Consider the following 15681-nt stretch of genomic DNA (forward strand, 5'->3'; position numbering starts at 1 on the left):
GTTGGTCGTGCGTGTTTTTAGTATCTGTGTCAACGTTTCTGGAAGCCAACCCTATCTAACCGCATCTGCCAGTGCAGTGTGTATGTGTGTGTGTGTAATCCTACATCCTGGCGTGTGCTCATCGCTCTCATTTCGCTTAGAGGCTGCTCGTCTCGGCTCTACCAATTAAGTAAAAATATAAAACGCTGTCAAGGACAAACAAATGTGCATTTTAATTAAATTTTTTAACTCGAGCGCGTGCCATTTCTTGCCACTCATTTTTGCTTCTTCACTTCCTCTTCCTGCCTTTTTTCTCGAGCCATTTAAAAATTTGCGAAAATGCGTTTTGCATGCAATGGCTAAAAGGGAATATCAAGTATACGCCATGTAGCCTGTCATAAATCACTTGCTTGAAAATGCTGGCCAAAAATGTGCGTCTGGTCTGCTTTAGATGGGCGCACTGGGCGTGGCATAATGTAACACTAACTGTAACTGCGCCAAATGCCCAGGCACTAAATAAAATGGCTACGTGCAAAGTTTTTGTCCAACAGCAGATGGAGGAGGAAAATACAAAAAAAAAACAAGAAAATATATATATATGAGAGCAAGAAAACAACACCCAGAAAGCAAAACAGAACAGCAGGGAAAATAAACAAATAGCAACAAAAATATATAAGAATCCCTGACATGGAGAGAAATTCCATTTGCCAAGGAGTGGAGTGCGGCGATAAAGCGTGCCGAGTAAGAGATACATATTAATTGCTATACTGCCACAGAGAGGCAGCAACAACTCTGTCTGCTTTTTGCGTTGAAATGCTAAACAGCAAAACTTGTGTTTGCTGTTTTCGCTGGGAAATCTGTTAGCAAGGAAGTGCTGGAAAATCAGCGGAAAAGCCAAGAGAATGCTAAGCTAGAAGGGCAGAAATTGGAAGCCAAATATAAGTTTTTGACTTGCTTAAGGTATAACAAATTTAAGGGGAACTACCCTTTGAGTGTTAATTAATTTATTTATTATTCAATATTCTTAGGTATAATCTACTAATTCTTAGTCATTTCTTAGCATTACCAATAGCTACTCTTTTATAGAGCTTACTTATTGAATTGTATGTATATTTTTTATTTAATTAATTAATTTATTTATATATCTATTTTTGAAGTATCATCTGGCTATCATCTCCCACTTCTTAGCCATCTCTTTACTTAACCAACAGCTACTTTTTGGCCAGAAAACCGTTGTCTCAGCACCTCCAAAGACAACATTAACACAAGGTTCTGCTTAGGACCAAACTTTTGTGCGCTAATTTACGAAATGCCAAAGTTGACCCTGGATGCCAGATTTATGCCCTTAATCCCCGCTGTGATTTCGCGCTTCTCATTTGGCTTTATTCAAGCCGGGCTCATTGTGGCATCAAATTCAATTCGACTCCATCAAAACTTATCCCTGCCATGAGGCATTTGCAGTCGCATTGGCAACTCGCGCTCCATTGGCCATGTCATTTGCAATTGCATCATTGGCGGTGGAAAACCCCCACATTTTCACTAGATCTCAAACTCCAGCTCCTGTCAGTTTGGGGTTTTCCCTTGGCAGCCATAGCTGCAATGTTGTCTTGTTGAATTATGGCGCGCTACGCACTTAATCATTTGCGTTTTCCCGGGCACATCCGAAAAGTTTTAGCATGTCTTGGTTTTAGTCTTAACTTAAGCTTGTATATATATATATATCTGTATATATAGTTGTTGTCGGAAACCGCAGAGAGCTTGGCGTCGGAGTCTTAGGTTAGTTTCGGTCGCTTGTTTGTGTGCGTGCTTCGTGTCCTTGTCAAAAGTAAGCAAGTGTCGCGATGGTTATCTCCCATTTTCCAACTCCCCCTTCGGTTTTCCTAGTTTCCCTATTCCTATCCCGTTGGTGGGTCAACATTTCACAGCGCCAGCTAAACCACAATGAGCCACTTGAGGAAAGTTTGCGAAAAACGAAAACGAATTTAACTAAGAACTTTTGACGTTTGGCGACTGCAACCGCAGAAAACACATTTTTAGTTGTGGGAAAGGGGAAGAGTGAGTCAATAGAAGAGACGAAGCTCCGTGGGATATTTACACTTGGCGATTCATGTGGAGGTCTGGGGTAACCATCTGGAAGTATATGTCTTGTTTTTGTTTGAAACTTTGTTTTTGGACATTTAGAGAAAAGAAATTAATCAATTGCGAGTATATTTTTAAATGGGAAATAAACTTTAAGTGTCAGAATCTATAAATAAAATAAAGACAACAGGTTGTAGGAGTAAATTATTTTTTTATTTGTTATAAAAAAGATTATGAAATTTGAATTTTAGTTATTGAAAAATAGACATGTAGTTTAGAGCACTGTTAAAGCAGCGTGACGCAAGACACGGGCTCCGGGGTAAAGGTGAAAGTCTCTTATCGACTGATTCCCAAATGCCCAACTAGCAATAGGTCCAAGTTGGGATTGATAAGAGCTATTTATAACGCTAACCGTACTCTTTGTTATCATATATACATTATATACACATATACACATTTCACAAGGTACCTAAGTAGCATATTTTTTTAAGCAGACGGAGCTTTATTCAAGATAATATTAATATTTTATTATTTTAAAATTATAAATTTGTTCCAATATGACTAAGAGTTATTGTCCATCTGGCAAATAAAACGGAAATGATCGCTACAATTAAAGTCCATCATTAAGCCTCCTTGCAACACAACGCAGTTCTGTCTGTGGGTTTCGTCGTCCGGGTATCCCTTTCTCCATATTAAAAACTGCGCTGGCCTGTCGGAGGCCACAGATCTGTAGACACCCTCATTGAGACGATCATTGCTGCCCAGCCAGTATCCTTTCGATTCAACAAGTTTTTCTTTAATTGCGAGGATTTCTTTCTCATTGCGAATCGAGGCTAGGTAACCTCCCATTTCACGACACCGTTGCACAGCAGTGTCCCAGTTCACAAGTTCATCGGATATACGGAAGTATCTGTTATCGAATCGTTCGAAACCAAATGGTACAGAATTCCTAACTAAATCCGGGATTTCCAGCTTGGCAGCATCTAACTTTTTCGATACTCCCTCAATTTGGTTCATAATCCGGTCAAGTTGATTTTCAAACTTGACCTGCAGGCCTTCCAGTTTTCTTTCCACTCTTTCCACTTTCCACTCCAAGCTTTGCAGATTCTCATAGATGCGAGCATTCTCTGCTAAGGATCCTTGCCATAGGGAGATGGCGGCCAGCGCCCAAAGGATATAAGTACCGAAGATGTGCATCCTTGAAATGAAAGAGAGTGTGGACCGCTATAGCTGAAAATCTCTGAAGAACTGATTCACAAACTATTCTAAAACTTTTGATGAGGCTTCGGCGGGGATTGATAAGAGATGTTTATTTACAAAAGCTTTATGAGTTTTAATTTATATATTTTTGTATGTGTGTATGAGAATGAAGCTCATATGTACAAAATAAAATATAAACATTGATAAGGCATTATTTTTTATTCTCTCAGTTAAAGAGCTATTTGAATGAATCTTTGCAAATAGTCTGCTTTTGTTGGCAATATATAAGTATATAGTATATACACATATAGTATATTGCTGCTATAGGAACAAATCAGGAAAACAAAAAATATTTTTTTTTTAACAATTTCAAATTCTATTAAAAAATTCCTTTAATTTGGTTACCTTTCTTGTTAATTCAAATAAAAGAAAACTACATTAGCTGAAAGATAAGAACGTTATCTAGATCGCGTTCTTTATGAGAAAGTACCCTCTCCCAAATAAGCTACTATTTTTCTCTTTGTGTAGACTGGACTGCTTTCGTGGGTCATGCGGGTCGTATGATTAATATTAAAGTTTCCAGCAGAAGTGAAAATTAAGCTTGGTCAGAGGGAGAGAAAAAAGAGGGGAGAGTGGCGGAAAAAAACATAAGTTTTTGCGGAGAAAACCGGAGGGAAAAGGGGCCGGCAGCCAAAGACACGCAAAAGGTTGCCCCAGGATGGGGCAATGGAAAACAAGGGGGGAAAGAAGAAGGTGGGGAAATGTGGCCGACTGACTGTTGCCAACGTTTAAATCAGATAAACATTCTTTGCGTTCCCTTCGTGCTGATGTTGTTGTTTTTCCCTGTTATTGTGTTGTTCTTGTTTGTTGTTATGCGGGTGCGGGGGTATGTGTGTGTGTGTTTGGAAGGCATTTTTGGGGCCGTGGGCGTGGCAATCTGTTCTGGTGTTACAAAGCTGCAGGCGGCAACTTAATTTCTCCTTTCTCCATTTTCGTTGCTGGCAAGAAATCCAAAATAAATAAGACATTTGTTGTATTTATTGTTATGGCTGTCACTGTATTTGTTGCTGGTGCTGCAGATTTTTTATAAGGCTTTTCCTCCTTGTCTGTATGTCGAATGTGAGCGCATTTTCCCCGATTTGCTTGTGTGAGCTTATTAATTCATAAGCCAAGTTCTTTGTTTAACCATTTTTATACATCACCAAGAGAGAGTTTCTCTGGGTGATGGAATGCGCAGGCAATTGTGAAGAAAAATCGAGCGGGGGAAGTGCTGCTGATGATGATGATGATGATGATGATGATGATGCGATTGTAAATTGATTACGGCTGAGTTGGCTCGACATTGGGTTTGGGCGGAAAAACCCTTCTCAGAAACCAAAAAGGGAAAAGCGGAATAAATGCGGAATACTTTGACTTTGTCGAGATTTTTATTTGTGATGCATTCATTTGTAGATTGATTGAATTTTCCAGGATGTTGGATTCGAAGGCGAGGGTTTGGGGGTCTCCAGGAAAAAAAATTTGCATGTGGAAACAAAATATTTACAGCCTAATGAAGGTAATTCAATTGTAATAAACAAATACTTCACATTTCATTTAATCAAAACGCAGCTGAAAAACATGTTCAAATAGCAACATAATAAAACTTCTTTCTGATGGCATCTTTCGCTCCAACTCACCAACTTATTGAATCACATCTATCAGAGGACATTTTACGACATCCATCACGGATAAACTGCGCTCTCTCAGATACAAAGATATCGCCGCTGACAGGGTCGGCAATCCCTTTGTGGCTTTTTCCCTTCACAGGAAAAGCGATTTCAGGCTTTCCACTCAATGCGCTTACTCAATTGCAAACCATATTTCAATTTTTATATTTTATTATCACAGAACACGAGCGGATACAGCGATATCCTTTACTTTTATTGTATTATAATGCAGCCCCCGCTGGCCGTCCACAAAAATCTTATTCTTAATCCCATTTTCCGTACATTTTTACTTTACACAAAGAAAAAAAAGGGAAGTAAATATAAGATAATGGCATACAAATGCTAAATAATCAAACTTAATTATATTTCAGAATTTTTTTTACATTTAAAAAAATGTGTCAAGTATCTTTATTATTTTCTTGTATCTTATAGGCACACTCTCATTTCTTTCTGTGCAGTTTAGTGCTTCAAGAATCTGAGGCTGGATTTTGGGGCCAAGTTATTGATAGTTATGGCAGGCCCACACGCACAGATGGCCGCCCCCCATTTTTTTTTTTTGTTTCCTTATTTTTGATTTGCCCCGAATTCACAGTTTTTCCATTTTCTCTCTTTCTCTCTTGCTGGGCAATACAGAAATTTTGCATAATTTATTAGGAATATTTAATAAAAAATGCCACAAGGCAAACACTGCGGGAATTGTGATGGAGAGGGGGCGGGACAATAGTGGGGGGGAGAAGGAGGTAGCAAACTTTACGCTTCGTTAGCTTCTGTACGCTCTGCTCTCTCCTCTGCTCCTTTTGTGTCCTGGCACGAAACACGTTGAGCTACATTTATGCTTTGTTTCTCCTTTTTAACATACACACACCCAGCCAGCCGCTCCTGCACACTCCCACATTCGCCTGCATTTGCAATGTAGATTCACTTTTGTGAATTTATGGTGGAAAAACTCACACGACAATGAAAAGTGTAGAGGAAAAGGACCTCCGAAAGCTGGCTTTCAAGAACACTCTACGAAAATCAAGGAGACTAATAAATTATTGTAGAAAAGCCGAAGAGCGAAAAAGAAACTTTTAAGAAGAGAAATTATAGTGATTTTCTGTCTATATATATAAAAAAAAATTGTTATGACACTTATAAACTTGATAAATGAATTATAAAATGTTTAAACAGCACAAATACTAAATAATTGCTTAAAGAAATAATGGTTCTTATAGTTTTCGTTCAATTTCTATTTTAAGAAATTTCCAGTAAATTTGTATACATTTTTTATATCAAATTAAACTAATTGTAAGTCAAGATAAAGTAGTAAAAAGAAATTAATAAACAGTATAGATTTCTTTATAAAAAGTTACCTCTATAAAAATTCTTTTCAACCTCTATCCACTCTCAATAAATGTTCCATCAGCTTTTGACTGAATTTAACTTTGTGAATTGATTTTTTCTGCAGCATTTTCAATAGGTGATACGCAATCGATTTCATGGCGTTGGTAAAAGGTGTAACGCTTTCGTTTCGCTTTCCCCCCTCTCGCAATTTGCGTGTGTGCAGTCCTTTTAACATAAATCATTGCCAACCAGTCGGAGGATCTGGTGTGGGAAAAATCCTTTCGCATTGATTTGATTTGGAATAGTTGGAGCATGAAGTGACAGCTGAAATATCGCTTTACATGCGCCGCCAACGATGACGGTTGAATCGCTTCGACTGCTGACAACCTCGGCGCTCCTCTGATTAGTCAGTCACTGGTGGCATCTATATGTATATGTCTCACTCAACAAACCCACCACCCGCCACCCTCCGCAATCAACTGACATTGCAACATTCCATCATTCCATCATTGCATCATTCCACTTAACACGCAACTCTGAACTTGACATTCCCTCAATTGGCAGCTGCATTTTGTTTCAATTGCATTTAGTTTGCAATGATACCCTGTTTAAATGGGATGGGGATTTTCCTTATAGGAATTTTATATGAATTTTATATATGTTCGAGGACTTATGATATATTTTTTTGATTTTTTAAACAATTAAGATAATCTTTATTATAGTTATATCTTTTTATTTCCAGCCCTTTTAAAGCTGATTTTTGTTTTACTAAAAGAAACTAGATAAATATTATTATATTTTAAAATTAATATAATTTAATCAAGGTAAATTTAAGCTAAATTTAATTATCTATGTATTTAATATGCTATCTTTAAATTCCCATTCAATCATAATTTAAGAACCACCATCTACTGGTTATATTTTCTGCTAAAAACCCCATAAAGACCATGGGAGAAAGCTTACCCCAGAGAGCCTCAGCAGAACAATGGCGCGGCTTAACCCCCTCCAGCTGGCTAATTCTTATCTGGGCCCTTCCCTACTAATTTCGTGATGCGTGCCTTGTCTCGCCCAAAGGCCGTGGGGCGCACTCATTAAACCCTCCTGCGGGCATCCTTTATCCCAAGCCGGAAATCAGCACGTTTCCAGCAGCATCAAATACTGTGGCCATTAGGCATTTAAAGCATATTTTTGTGGGCAACAAATCAAGCGTGAAACGTATATTAAATGCCGCTCTTTTGCGTTTGCTTTAAAAGTGTTCCGCTGCCTACATTTCGGGGGCCATCGCATTAAGACCTCGTTTGTCTTGCTCGAGACTCCTCCGTCATGCCCTTTCTCCGCTTCTTGGCAGCTGCTCCACAAATTGGACAAGGAAAAGGAGCAGAGAGGAGCAGAGTGGAGCAGACCCCGAACAAATTGGGTATCGGTTAAAAAGAATTGAGTGCAAAAAAATGTTTGAAATTCTAATCTTTTAGTTTACGCTTGACTACATCGCACACACACAGCCTCACAGCCCCACAGCCTATGTGAACCTATAAAAATATACGCCAAAATATGACTAAAATGTACCTAAAACAGGGGACATTGACTAAGTGAAATAATAATATACAACATTTGAATAGTGATGGAAAGTGGTAAAGAAAGTATTTGAAATAATAATCTAAACTGATTTAAGAGCCACAAAAATATAGAATTTTATTTCTCAAAAGACACCAATATTTCATTTCATCTCTCTATACTGTGAAAATCTCTCCAAGCCAAAAAAAAAAAAGACATTCCTTGGATAGTGTTTCGCTCTATGTTTGTGTGCATAGACACGTGTAAAAGCCAAATATTTTGCTAGTCAATATATCAAAAAAATATATTTTTTCTGCGCGCCTGCGGACTGTGAAGATGAATGAACACCCAAAATAAAGTGAATAAAGGGGGGATAAATAAGCAAAGGACCAACATACCAAAAAAAAAAAAAAGGATATATATACATATATATATATGTATATGCCAGGCTATGAGAACGGAACAGGCAAAGCCATAAAAAAGCACAGAGAGAATTAAAAGCAAAAGTCCTTTGGCTGAAACAGAAAAGCGGTGGTGTGAAAGGGGAAACGGGAAAAAGGATATGGCCAGGAGCAGTGCTATCTGCATCTCACTCACACCTCTCTCTTTCTCGCTTTCGTTCACACTTTGTGCACTGCATTTTGTTTTAAAACAAATACATTTTACGCCGAGACAAACTAACAAACATTAATCAAAAGTTTGCGGCCCGGTCTGAAGGTTGCCCCGAGAAAATGGTCAGGAAAAGCTGGAAAATCGGAAAATGAGTTGGGAAAAGCGGTTGGGCGAAGGGAGGATGGATGGTCAGCAGCAGGAGGTGCAGTCCAATGGTCAGTTGGCCCAGCTGTTCTAGCGGCCTCGGCCTTTTCTATATTAAAGTCCCCACCGCATGACGGAGCAACATTTTCAGGCTTTTAGATACAATGGCCAAAGGTCAGATCGTAATATGGGGCACAGGAGGCGAAAGGGGATGGGATGCTGGAACCAAGGCTGGCATAAATGCTTCGGGGAACAGCGACGAAACTAGGCCGACGGCAGGTGGCATCCACTTTTTGCCTACGTGGCAATCTGGGACTTGACCTTTGTCCTCTCTCTCTCTCTGTCTTTAGCAAGCGTGTGCGGGCATACCTGGATTCCACAGGCCATTCTGCATCAGAAACTAGCATAAAGTACAAAAGTTCAGGGGGAATTAATTGAAAATTTCTGTTCTCACATCTAAAAGTTGAATAGTTGTGAAGGGGGTTGAAGCTATTGTTAAAATCGCACAAAGGTAATATCATATGTGTAATGAAAAAATACATACCTTTTAGGGTAAGAAGCCATAATTAATACTCTTTATTTTCTAGAATTATAAATAAACTTGAAGTGTTTGTATTTATGATTTGACAAACAAATCTAGCACTTTGATATTTTATAGACTAGGCTTACCTTATCCTACCAGAAATTCAGCTCTTTCCAAATCCCATTCATCTCTTAAATTATCCTTGGCTTTGTTATACTTCTACTCCCGCCAAAAGTAAGAGTATTCTGTTCGCTTTCTGTGTAATCAGCGTCATGTGGGAACTGCATTTCGCTCTTTTGTGCATTGCCATATGCACATTTAAAAGGCTTTCCACATTTTTGCAGGACTATTTGATATTGTCCTGGGCTCGAGCACGATTCTGTGCGCGTGGCACGTGCAAAGCCTGAAATTGTCCTTGACTTTGCCCCAGTCCCGTCTCCTTGGGGCGAGGGGAGTTTTTGTTTAATTGCTAACACACACTCGCGTAAAACCCACACGAATAAAATTCCTAATGAATGCAAATGAATGGCGGACTACTAAAATGTATTTATTATGCAGCAAAAAAATAATAAAAAATGAAATTTCAACACAACCTAAATGGGTGAAAAGGGAGCCCAAGGACATTTCGTATGTGCATTTATTTACCTCTCCTCGCTCTCGGGTTTTGCTTGTATGCGCATTTAATTTAAATATTTAATTAAAATTTCGAGCGCGGATTGATTCAGACAATTAAAAATGCCTGACTCAGAAGCAATGAATTTAAATTAGAAATGTTTGAGAGGTGTGTCTCATAAGCCTAAAACCTTTGCCTTGATTCATCGCCTTTTACCTGGACAATTAATAATGCAAAAATACCATTTAAATGGCATTGAGCCAATTTTAAATGCTCTAAATGAATTTCAAATTGTTCACATTCAATTACAGTGGCATTTTCGGCTAATCTAGGTTTTGAATTTATGGAAATTTAAACTGTATATATGTCCAATTTTTTGAATTTATAATTTTTCGAGTGCAATTAAAAATGTGTGTGTGTATTTGCTTGGCCATAAACATGATTAAAAAAATGGCTGGATGCCTATCCGCAGCTGAAATTAAACATCCCAGCCCGCAAACCAATGCTGGAACAACAAAAACATCACAAAGCACCTTGCGGCCGGCATGGGTTAAGGGGTGTGTTTGCCAAAGTCTGTGGGTGTGCGAGTGTGGCAGTGTGTGTGTGGTGTGCTTGTGTGGCTTTGGCTCTGTTTGCATTAGTAGGCAAGCTCAACTGCTCCGTTTCGTTTCGTTTCGTTTCGTTTCGTTCGCTTTTGTTTTATTTGCATTGTTCTGGGCTGCCAGGATTTTGTGGAAGGAGTTTATTTGCTCAACGGCTTTTATGCGCGCAAATTGTTTACTCTTTTTAGTGGCTTCTATTGTGCCAAGCACAAAAATCCTGCGAAAAACGATTACCAAATGCTCTACAGGTCGCAAAAAGGATAGAGCTCTATCAATCAGAGAATTCAAGGTGACTAAAATGTTCAGGATAAAAAGGATTATATAGGAATTAATTGGTGAAAGCAGAGAAATCATTTGACTTTTTTTTTAAATTAAAATACTGTTAATATTTTCTAAAATATTCTTACAGGTTATTATACCCTTGCAGGGTATTATAATTTCAGTCAGAAGTTTGCAACGCAGTGAAGGAGATGTTTCCGACCCTATAAAGTATATATATTCTTGATCAGCATCAACAGCCGAGTCGATCTAGCCATGTCCGTCTGTCCGTCTGTCCGTCTGTCCGTCTGTCTGTCTGTCTGTCTGTCTGTCTGTCCGTCTGTCTGTTTCTACGCAAACTAGTCCCTCAGTTTTAAAGCTATCTGAATGAAACTTTGCATATAGTCTTCTATATGCTCTCACTGCTATATATGTCGGAACGAGCCGGATCGGACGACTATATCATATAGCTGCCATACAAATGTTCAATAAATTTTTAGAAAAAAAATTATAACTTAGCTGTTTTTCAACATATGTGCACTATTTTTTACATATGACCATTTTATATTATTTCTGAATTTTGGTAAAAATTTTATGAAAATCAGACGACTATATCATATAGCTGCCATAGGAACGATCAGGAAATTAATAGAAAAAAATTATAACTTCGTTGTTTTTCAACGTATTTTCATCTACTCTGAGATATAGTCTTATTTTATTATTTCAGAATTTTGGTACGAATTTCATAAAAATCGGACAACTATATCATATAGCTGCCATATAAACGATCGGTAGATGTAGATAAAATATAAAGCTGGGAATGCAAAACTGTAACTGTCAAACTGTAAACATAATAAGTATACGTAGGTAAAATGTAATGAAATAATATCTGCAAGGGTATAGAAACTTCGGCGTGCCGAAGTTAGCTTCCTTTCTTGTTTTTAAATATTTTTTAATGACACAAAATATTACTACAATAATTTAATATAAATTAGCAAAATCTTAATGCATTTCTAGCAAAACTTCATAATTATTTGTATTATCTATATGTTTTAAAATTATACTTAAATAATTTATATATGAATTGAATTTTTATTATTTATCTCCTGTTTATTTATATTTAATTTGAATATTTTATTTAGTTATAATTCAAATAAAACTCCATTTTAATTAATTACCTCAAAATCAATGCAGTATTTACCTTTGGTTTCATGGCCTAATTTATTGCATACTATTAGCTTTTGTGATTGCGGCTTATTTACGCAAATGTTACTCATTATTTAAAATCAATCAATCTTATTTATATGAAAATTATTTAAATTAAATGTGAATTTAATATAGAAAAAGAATTTACCACACTTCATTAAATTTATTTTCCAATATTTTACTTTCAGCAAAAAGCCATAAATCTATTTACCAGACATTGACTTCTGTGATATCTTCAATTGCAGCTTTGGTTTAGTGAAAAGAAAAGGCCTTTCTCTTGCAACTCCCTCTATTAACCCATTACCACCCCCTTCCCAATGGGCAAACAATGAGGCATCCCTCTTTTCTGCCTTTCCCTACGCTCATGAGCAAAGGAAAAGCACTCAGGCACTGATCTCTCCCTTTTCACTCTTCCCCTGCATAATGACGCATAAGCGGACCATGCCTCCCGCCCACTCACACACACATACACACACATCACACCCTCACATATGCAGAGCATGAAGGAACAACACTTTCGCCTTAATGTTGCATTCGCCGGGCTGATGTTTGGCGAGGAAAAGCAAAAGTGCATACAAATGCGTTTCGTTTGTAGTCCCCGAACTGCAGTCGCTTTTTATGGTAATGCAAAGGGGTTCCTGCGGGTGGAGAAAAAGGGTAGGGAAATAGGAGTATAAAGGGCGGAAAATGGGCGGAAAATGGGATCGGGACTTGGCATTGGGACTTGGCTTTGACTTTTATTGGCTTTTGAGGGAAGTAGGGATTTCGAAAATCTTTGGCTTTTCGTTCTAACCCCAAAAATGCGAGGGCAAGTCTATTTCTGAGGCTTTGATTGAGTCGGGATTTTAAGGAAATGAATACGGAAATATGAAGTATAAAGGGATTATAAATATTAGTTATTGCAAACTTTATTTCCTTAGGCCAAGTTATGATTATAATTAAATAAATAGCAAACACAAATGTACTTGAGTTTCAGGAAAAACTTTTCTCCATCGCATTGAACAGCTGCTGACCTTCGCCTTTCCGGCTGCTGCTCCTTCTCCCCCTCTGGGAAGAGTCCTGCTCCACTTGACCGAAACTTGGACCCATTGCCGGAGAGTGCACAAACACAAAAAGCGAAAGTGGAACACAGATGAGGGCAGGACAGATGTGCATATACGAATATTTATGGGCCACATTTCGATGCTGATGGCCAGCCAGCCAGCCAGCCAGCCTGTTTTTAACTTTTGTAAGTCGTCTTTGGCATTTTTGATCCACTGACCTGGATGCCAGTCCACCACACACTCTCTGTGGGTATATTGATATCTGAATAGGTGGAATATACATGCGGCTATGTGTGTGCATATACATATTTGATGGCCAAATGCTTTTCAATAACAATACAACAACGGCTACAGACAGGCCGCACATCGCACAAAAGCCAACAACAATGGTAAATAAACTATATACAATCAATATATGTATGTATATATAGTTTGTATATATGTAGGGGGAACTTGGAGGTACTGCGAGTGTATGGTCAGGTGTGGCACTCTTTTGTGCCTGTGCATCCAGCCAAAAGGTATTAAAAATGCTATATTGCCAATACCTCAGCGGGTACAGTGGAAGCTGCTGGCCTGGGAAGCTTGTAAAATTTTTAAATAAATTAAATATTTAATAGAAACAAAAATAGAAAAGAAAAATAAAAAGAAATTGTGGCTTAGTGGGTTAAATTTTAAAATATATCTGAGCAGGGAAAGTAAAACAAAGAAATGGTTACAAGAGGCAATAGTTTGTTTTTTCTAAGTTGGATTTAAAATGTAATTAAACTTTAAATTATATTAGAATTTCATTAGCTTAATTAACCCTCTAGGGTATATATTAAAAATATATTTAAAACGAAACAAAAATTGTACAAAATCCTTAATTTCCTTAACAATTTTAAGCCACTGTATGGCCTTTCTGATTATGCAAGTAAAAGGAATTTGTCGAATTTATTAAAGCTTCTTAATTTAATTAAAAGTGAAAATGAAATACAACATATATTTGGCATCTGCTCAATTTAAGGTTTACCTGTTCGAAGTAAAGCAAAACTCTATAGGAAATTCCCTTGTAGGGCTAATCCACTGTTTTAATTCCACCTTCAGCCGCCCATTTCATATGCATATTTAAATACTTTCTGAGCGGCGCTTTGTTATTCTGCATAAATAACTAGAATAGAGGTGGGTAAGCCTTAAAATTTATGCCAAACTAATGCCGATCCCAGGGTATAAATATGGAGAGGAGCCACATGGGAAATGGGCTTCTCTCTACTCATCCATCCAGCCAGGGCTTTGAGCGGGCTTAGTCCTTGTCCTGCAAAATGTTTTGGGCTTTATCCTGTCGATTGTCGCCGTTAAAGCCATAAAATAGACCGGTTATTATAAATTCCCATTCGTGGCCGAGTCAGACAATAAAAAGGGTTCACTTTTTTGTTTTGTATTTTTTGTACGGTAGTAGCTATACCTTTTTATGGCCATGTTCTATGCAAATGTTTGCATATTTATTAAAAACAGCAAAGATTTTGATATAATCCCTTGCATTTAATTGACTGCAACTAACAACTGAAAAATGCCATGTGGGTCACCCCGGGGAGGGTACTCAATAGCTGCAAAAAAAATATATATATATATCGGTGGATATGCAATAATTCATGAGCCAGCACAATAGACGTGCGGAATATGCATTGAAAGGCTTTTAATGGGCCCAGGATCGGGGAGTACTATGTATTTATTTGCATTCCCTGATCCGTTACAATTTCAATTATGAGAAATGGGCCGAGATGTGTGTGTGTGTACGTGTTTGCATTTCATTTCGATGGGCTCCCTGGCCGATGACAGTAATAAATTGCTCGTTTTTTAAGCTCAATCCCAGCGGGAAGGATAAGCACTAAAACAATGTGTGCCAACATATTGTTATTGCATATCACGCTCTAATTCAATGTGTTCATTTCGATCGGAATATTGTAAATATGATAGGGTTTTATTTTACATTTAAAAGAAATTTATTCGCTATAATAAAGCTTTAAGGTACCTTTTTGAAATTAAGAAATAGGCCGGTAAAGTGCTTGACTTCTTACTAAAAAATCAATTCCTTGCCAGGACATCAGAAAATGATTTTCTCAGTGGCATTTCAAATAAACAAAGGCTTTTCCTTGGCTGATTATACCCATTGAACTGAAAATGCGACGAAAAGTGCAAATGGAAAAGCCAAGGAAGGGGATTGAATAGAAGGAGATAGGAGGAGTAGTTCGTCAAGGACCTGCCCACTATCCGTTATCCCTTATCTGCTATCTGTTATCTGTTAGTTTAGCTGCCGCTACATGTTGTTTCAAAGTTTTCCCGAAGCAATCAGCTGAGCGGAGCGAGGATTTTCCAGCTGCCGCCGATGTTGATGCTGCAATTGGAAAAGTCAACGGCTGCTGCCAATATTATCCTTCTTCGGCTGCGAGGGGGGATGAGGGGGAAATTGAAAACAGAAAACAGAATGTCAGGCGGAGTTTCCTTCGGCCCAGGCAGGTGGAAGGAAAAGCTAAGGAAATGCAATCAAGTCGGTTACTGTCTGAGTTTCCCATTGTTGTCATAAGAGGATTTCTCACAAGATTTTTACAAGCTTCTCGCAACGGAACAACTTTGTTGGATATCACACCAAAGGATTTGCTAAGCTTGGATTAATTATTCAATAAAGCGATTCATTAGGAATTTTGAAAAGAAAGAAAAGAATTTGAATACCAATTCATTTCTTATATTAAATATAAATATAAATTTTAACATATATGTAGATCTCTCTGCCTTTAAAATAATATTAAACCTCCTTTATTTATCTTAAAAATACTCAAACAACAAAAAAATAATTGTTGACATA

At 37.7% G+C, this 15681-nt stretch overlaps 2 protein-coding genes across 3 annotated transcripts in view; one reads left to right on the forward strand and one right to left on the reverse strand.

The window, feature by feature from the left end:
* kek3 (kekkon 3) overlaps nt 1-15681 on the forward strand; it is a 35860-nt gene that overhangs the window by 7502 nt on the left and 12677 nt on the right. The window lies entirely within an intron of this gene.
* On the reverse strand, nt 2344-9218 carry LOC108086274 (C-type lectin 37Db-like). 2 transcript variants are annotated; one of them, XM_017183162.3, is made up of 2 exons: nt 9142-9218; nt 2344-3256 (listed from the first exon to the last, which is right to left on the reverse strand). In XM_017183162.3, the coding sequence occupies exons 1-2, from the start codon at nt 9159-9161 to the stop codon at nt 2620-2622; spliced, it is 657 nt and encodes a 218-aa protein (XP_017038651.1). In that variant the 5' UTR covers nt 9162-9218; the 3' UTR covers nt 2344-2619. The 2 variants fall into 2 exon arrangements, with proteins under 2 accessions (XP_017038651.1, XP_070144181.1); XM_070288080.1 differs by lacking the exon at nt 9142-9218 and adding an exon at nt 6317-6334.

This window comes from Drosophila kikkawai, chromosome 2L (genome assembly GCF_030179895.1).
Source record: "Drosophila kikkawai strain 14028-0561.14 chromosome 2L, DkikHiC1v2, whole genome shotgun sequence".
NCBI classification, from domain to species: Eukaryota; Metazoa; Arthropoda; class Insecta; order Diptera; family Drosophilidae; genus Drosophila; species Drosophila kikkawai.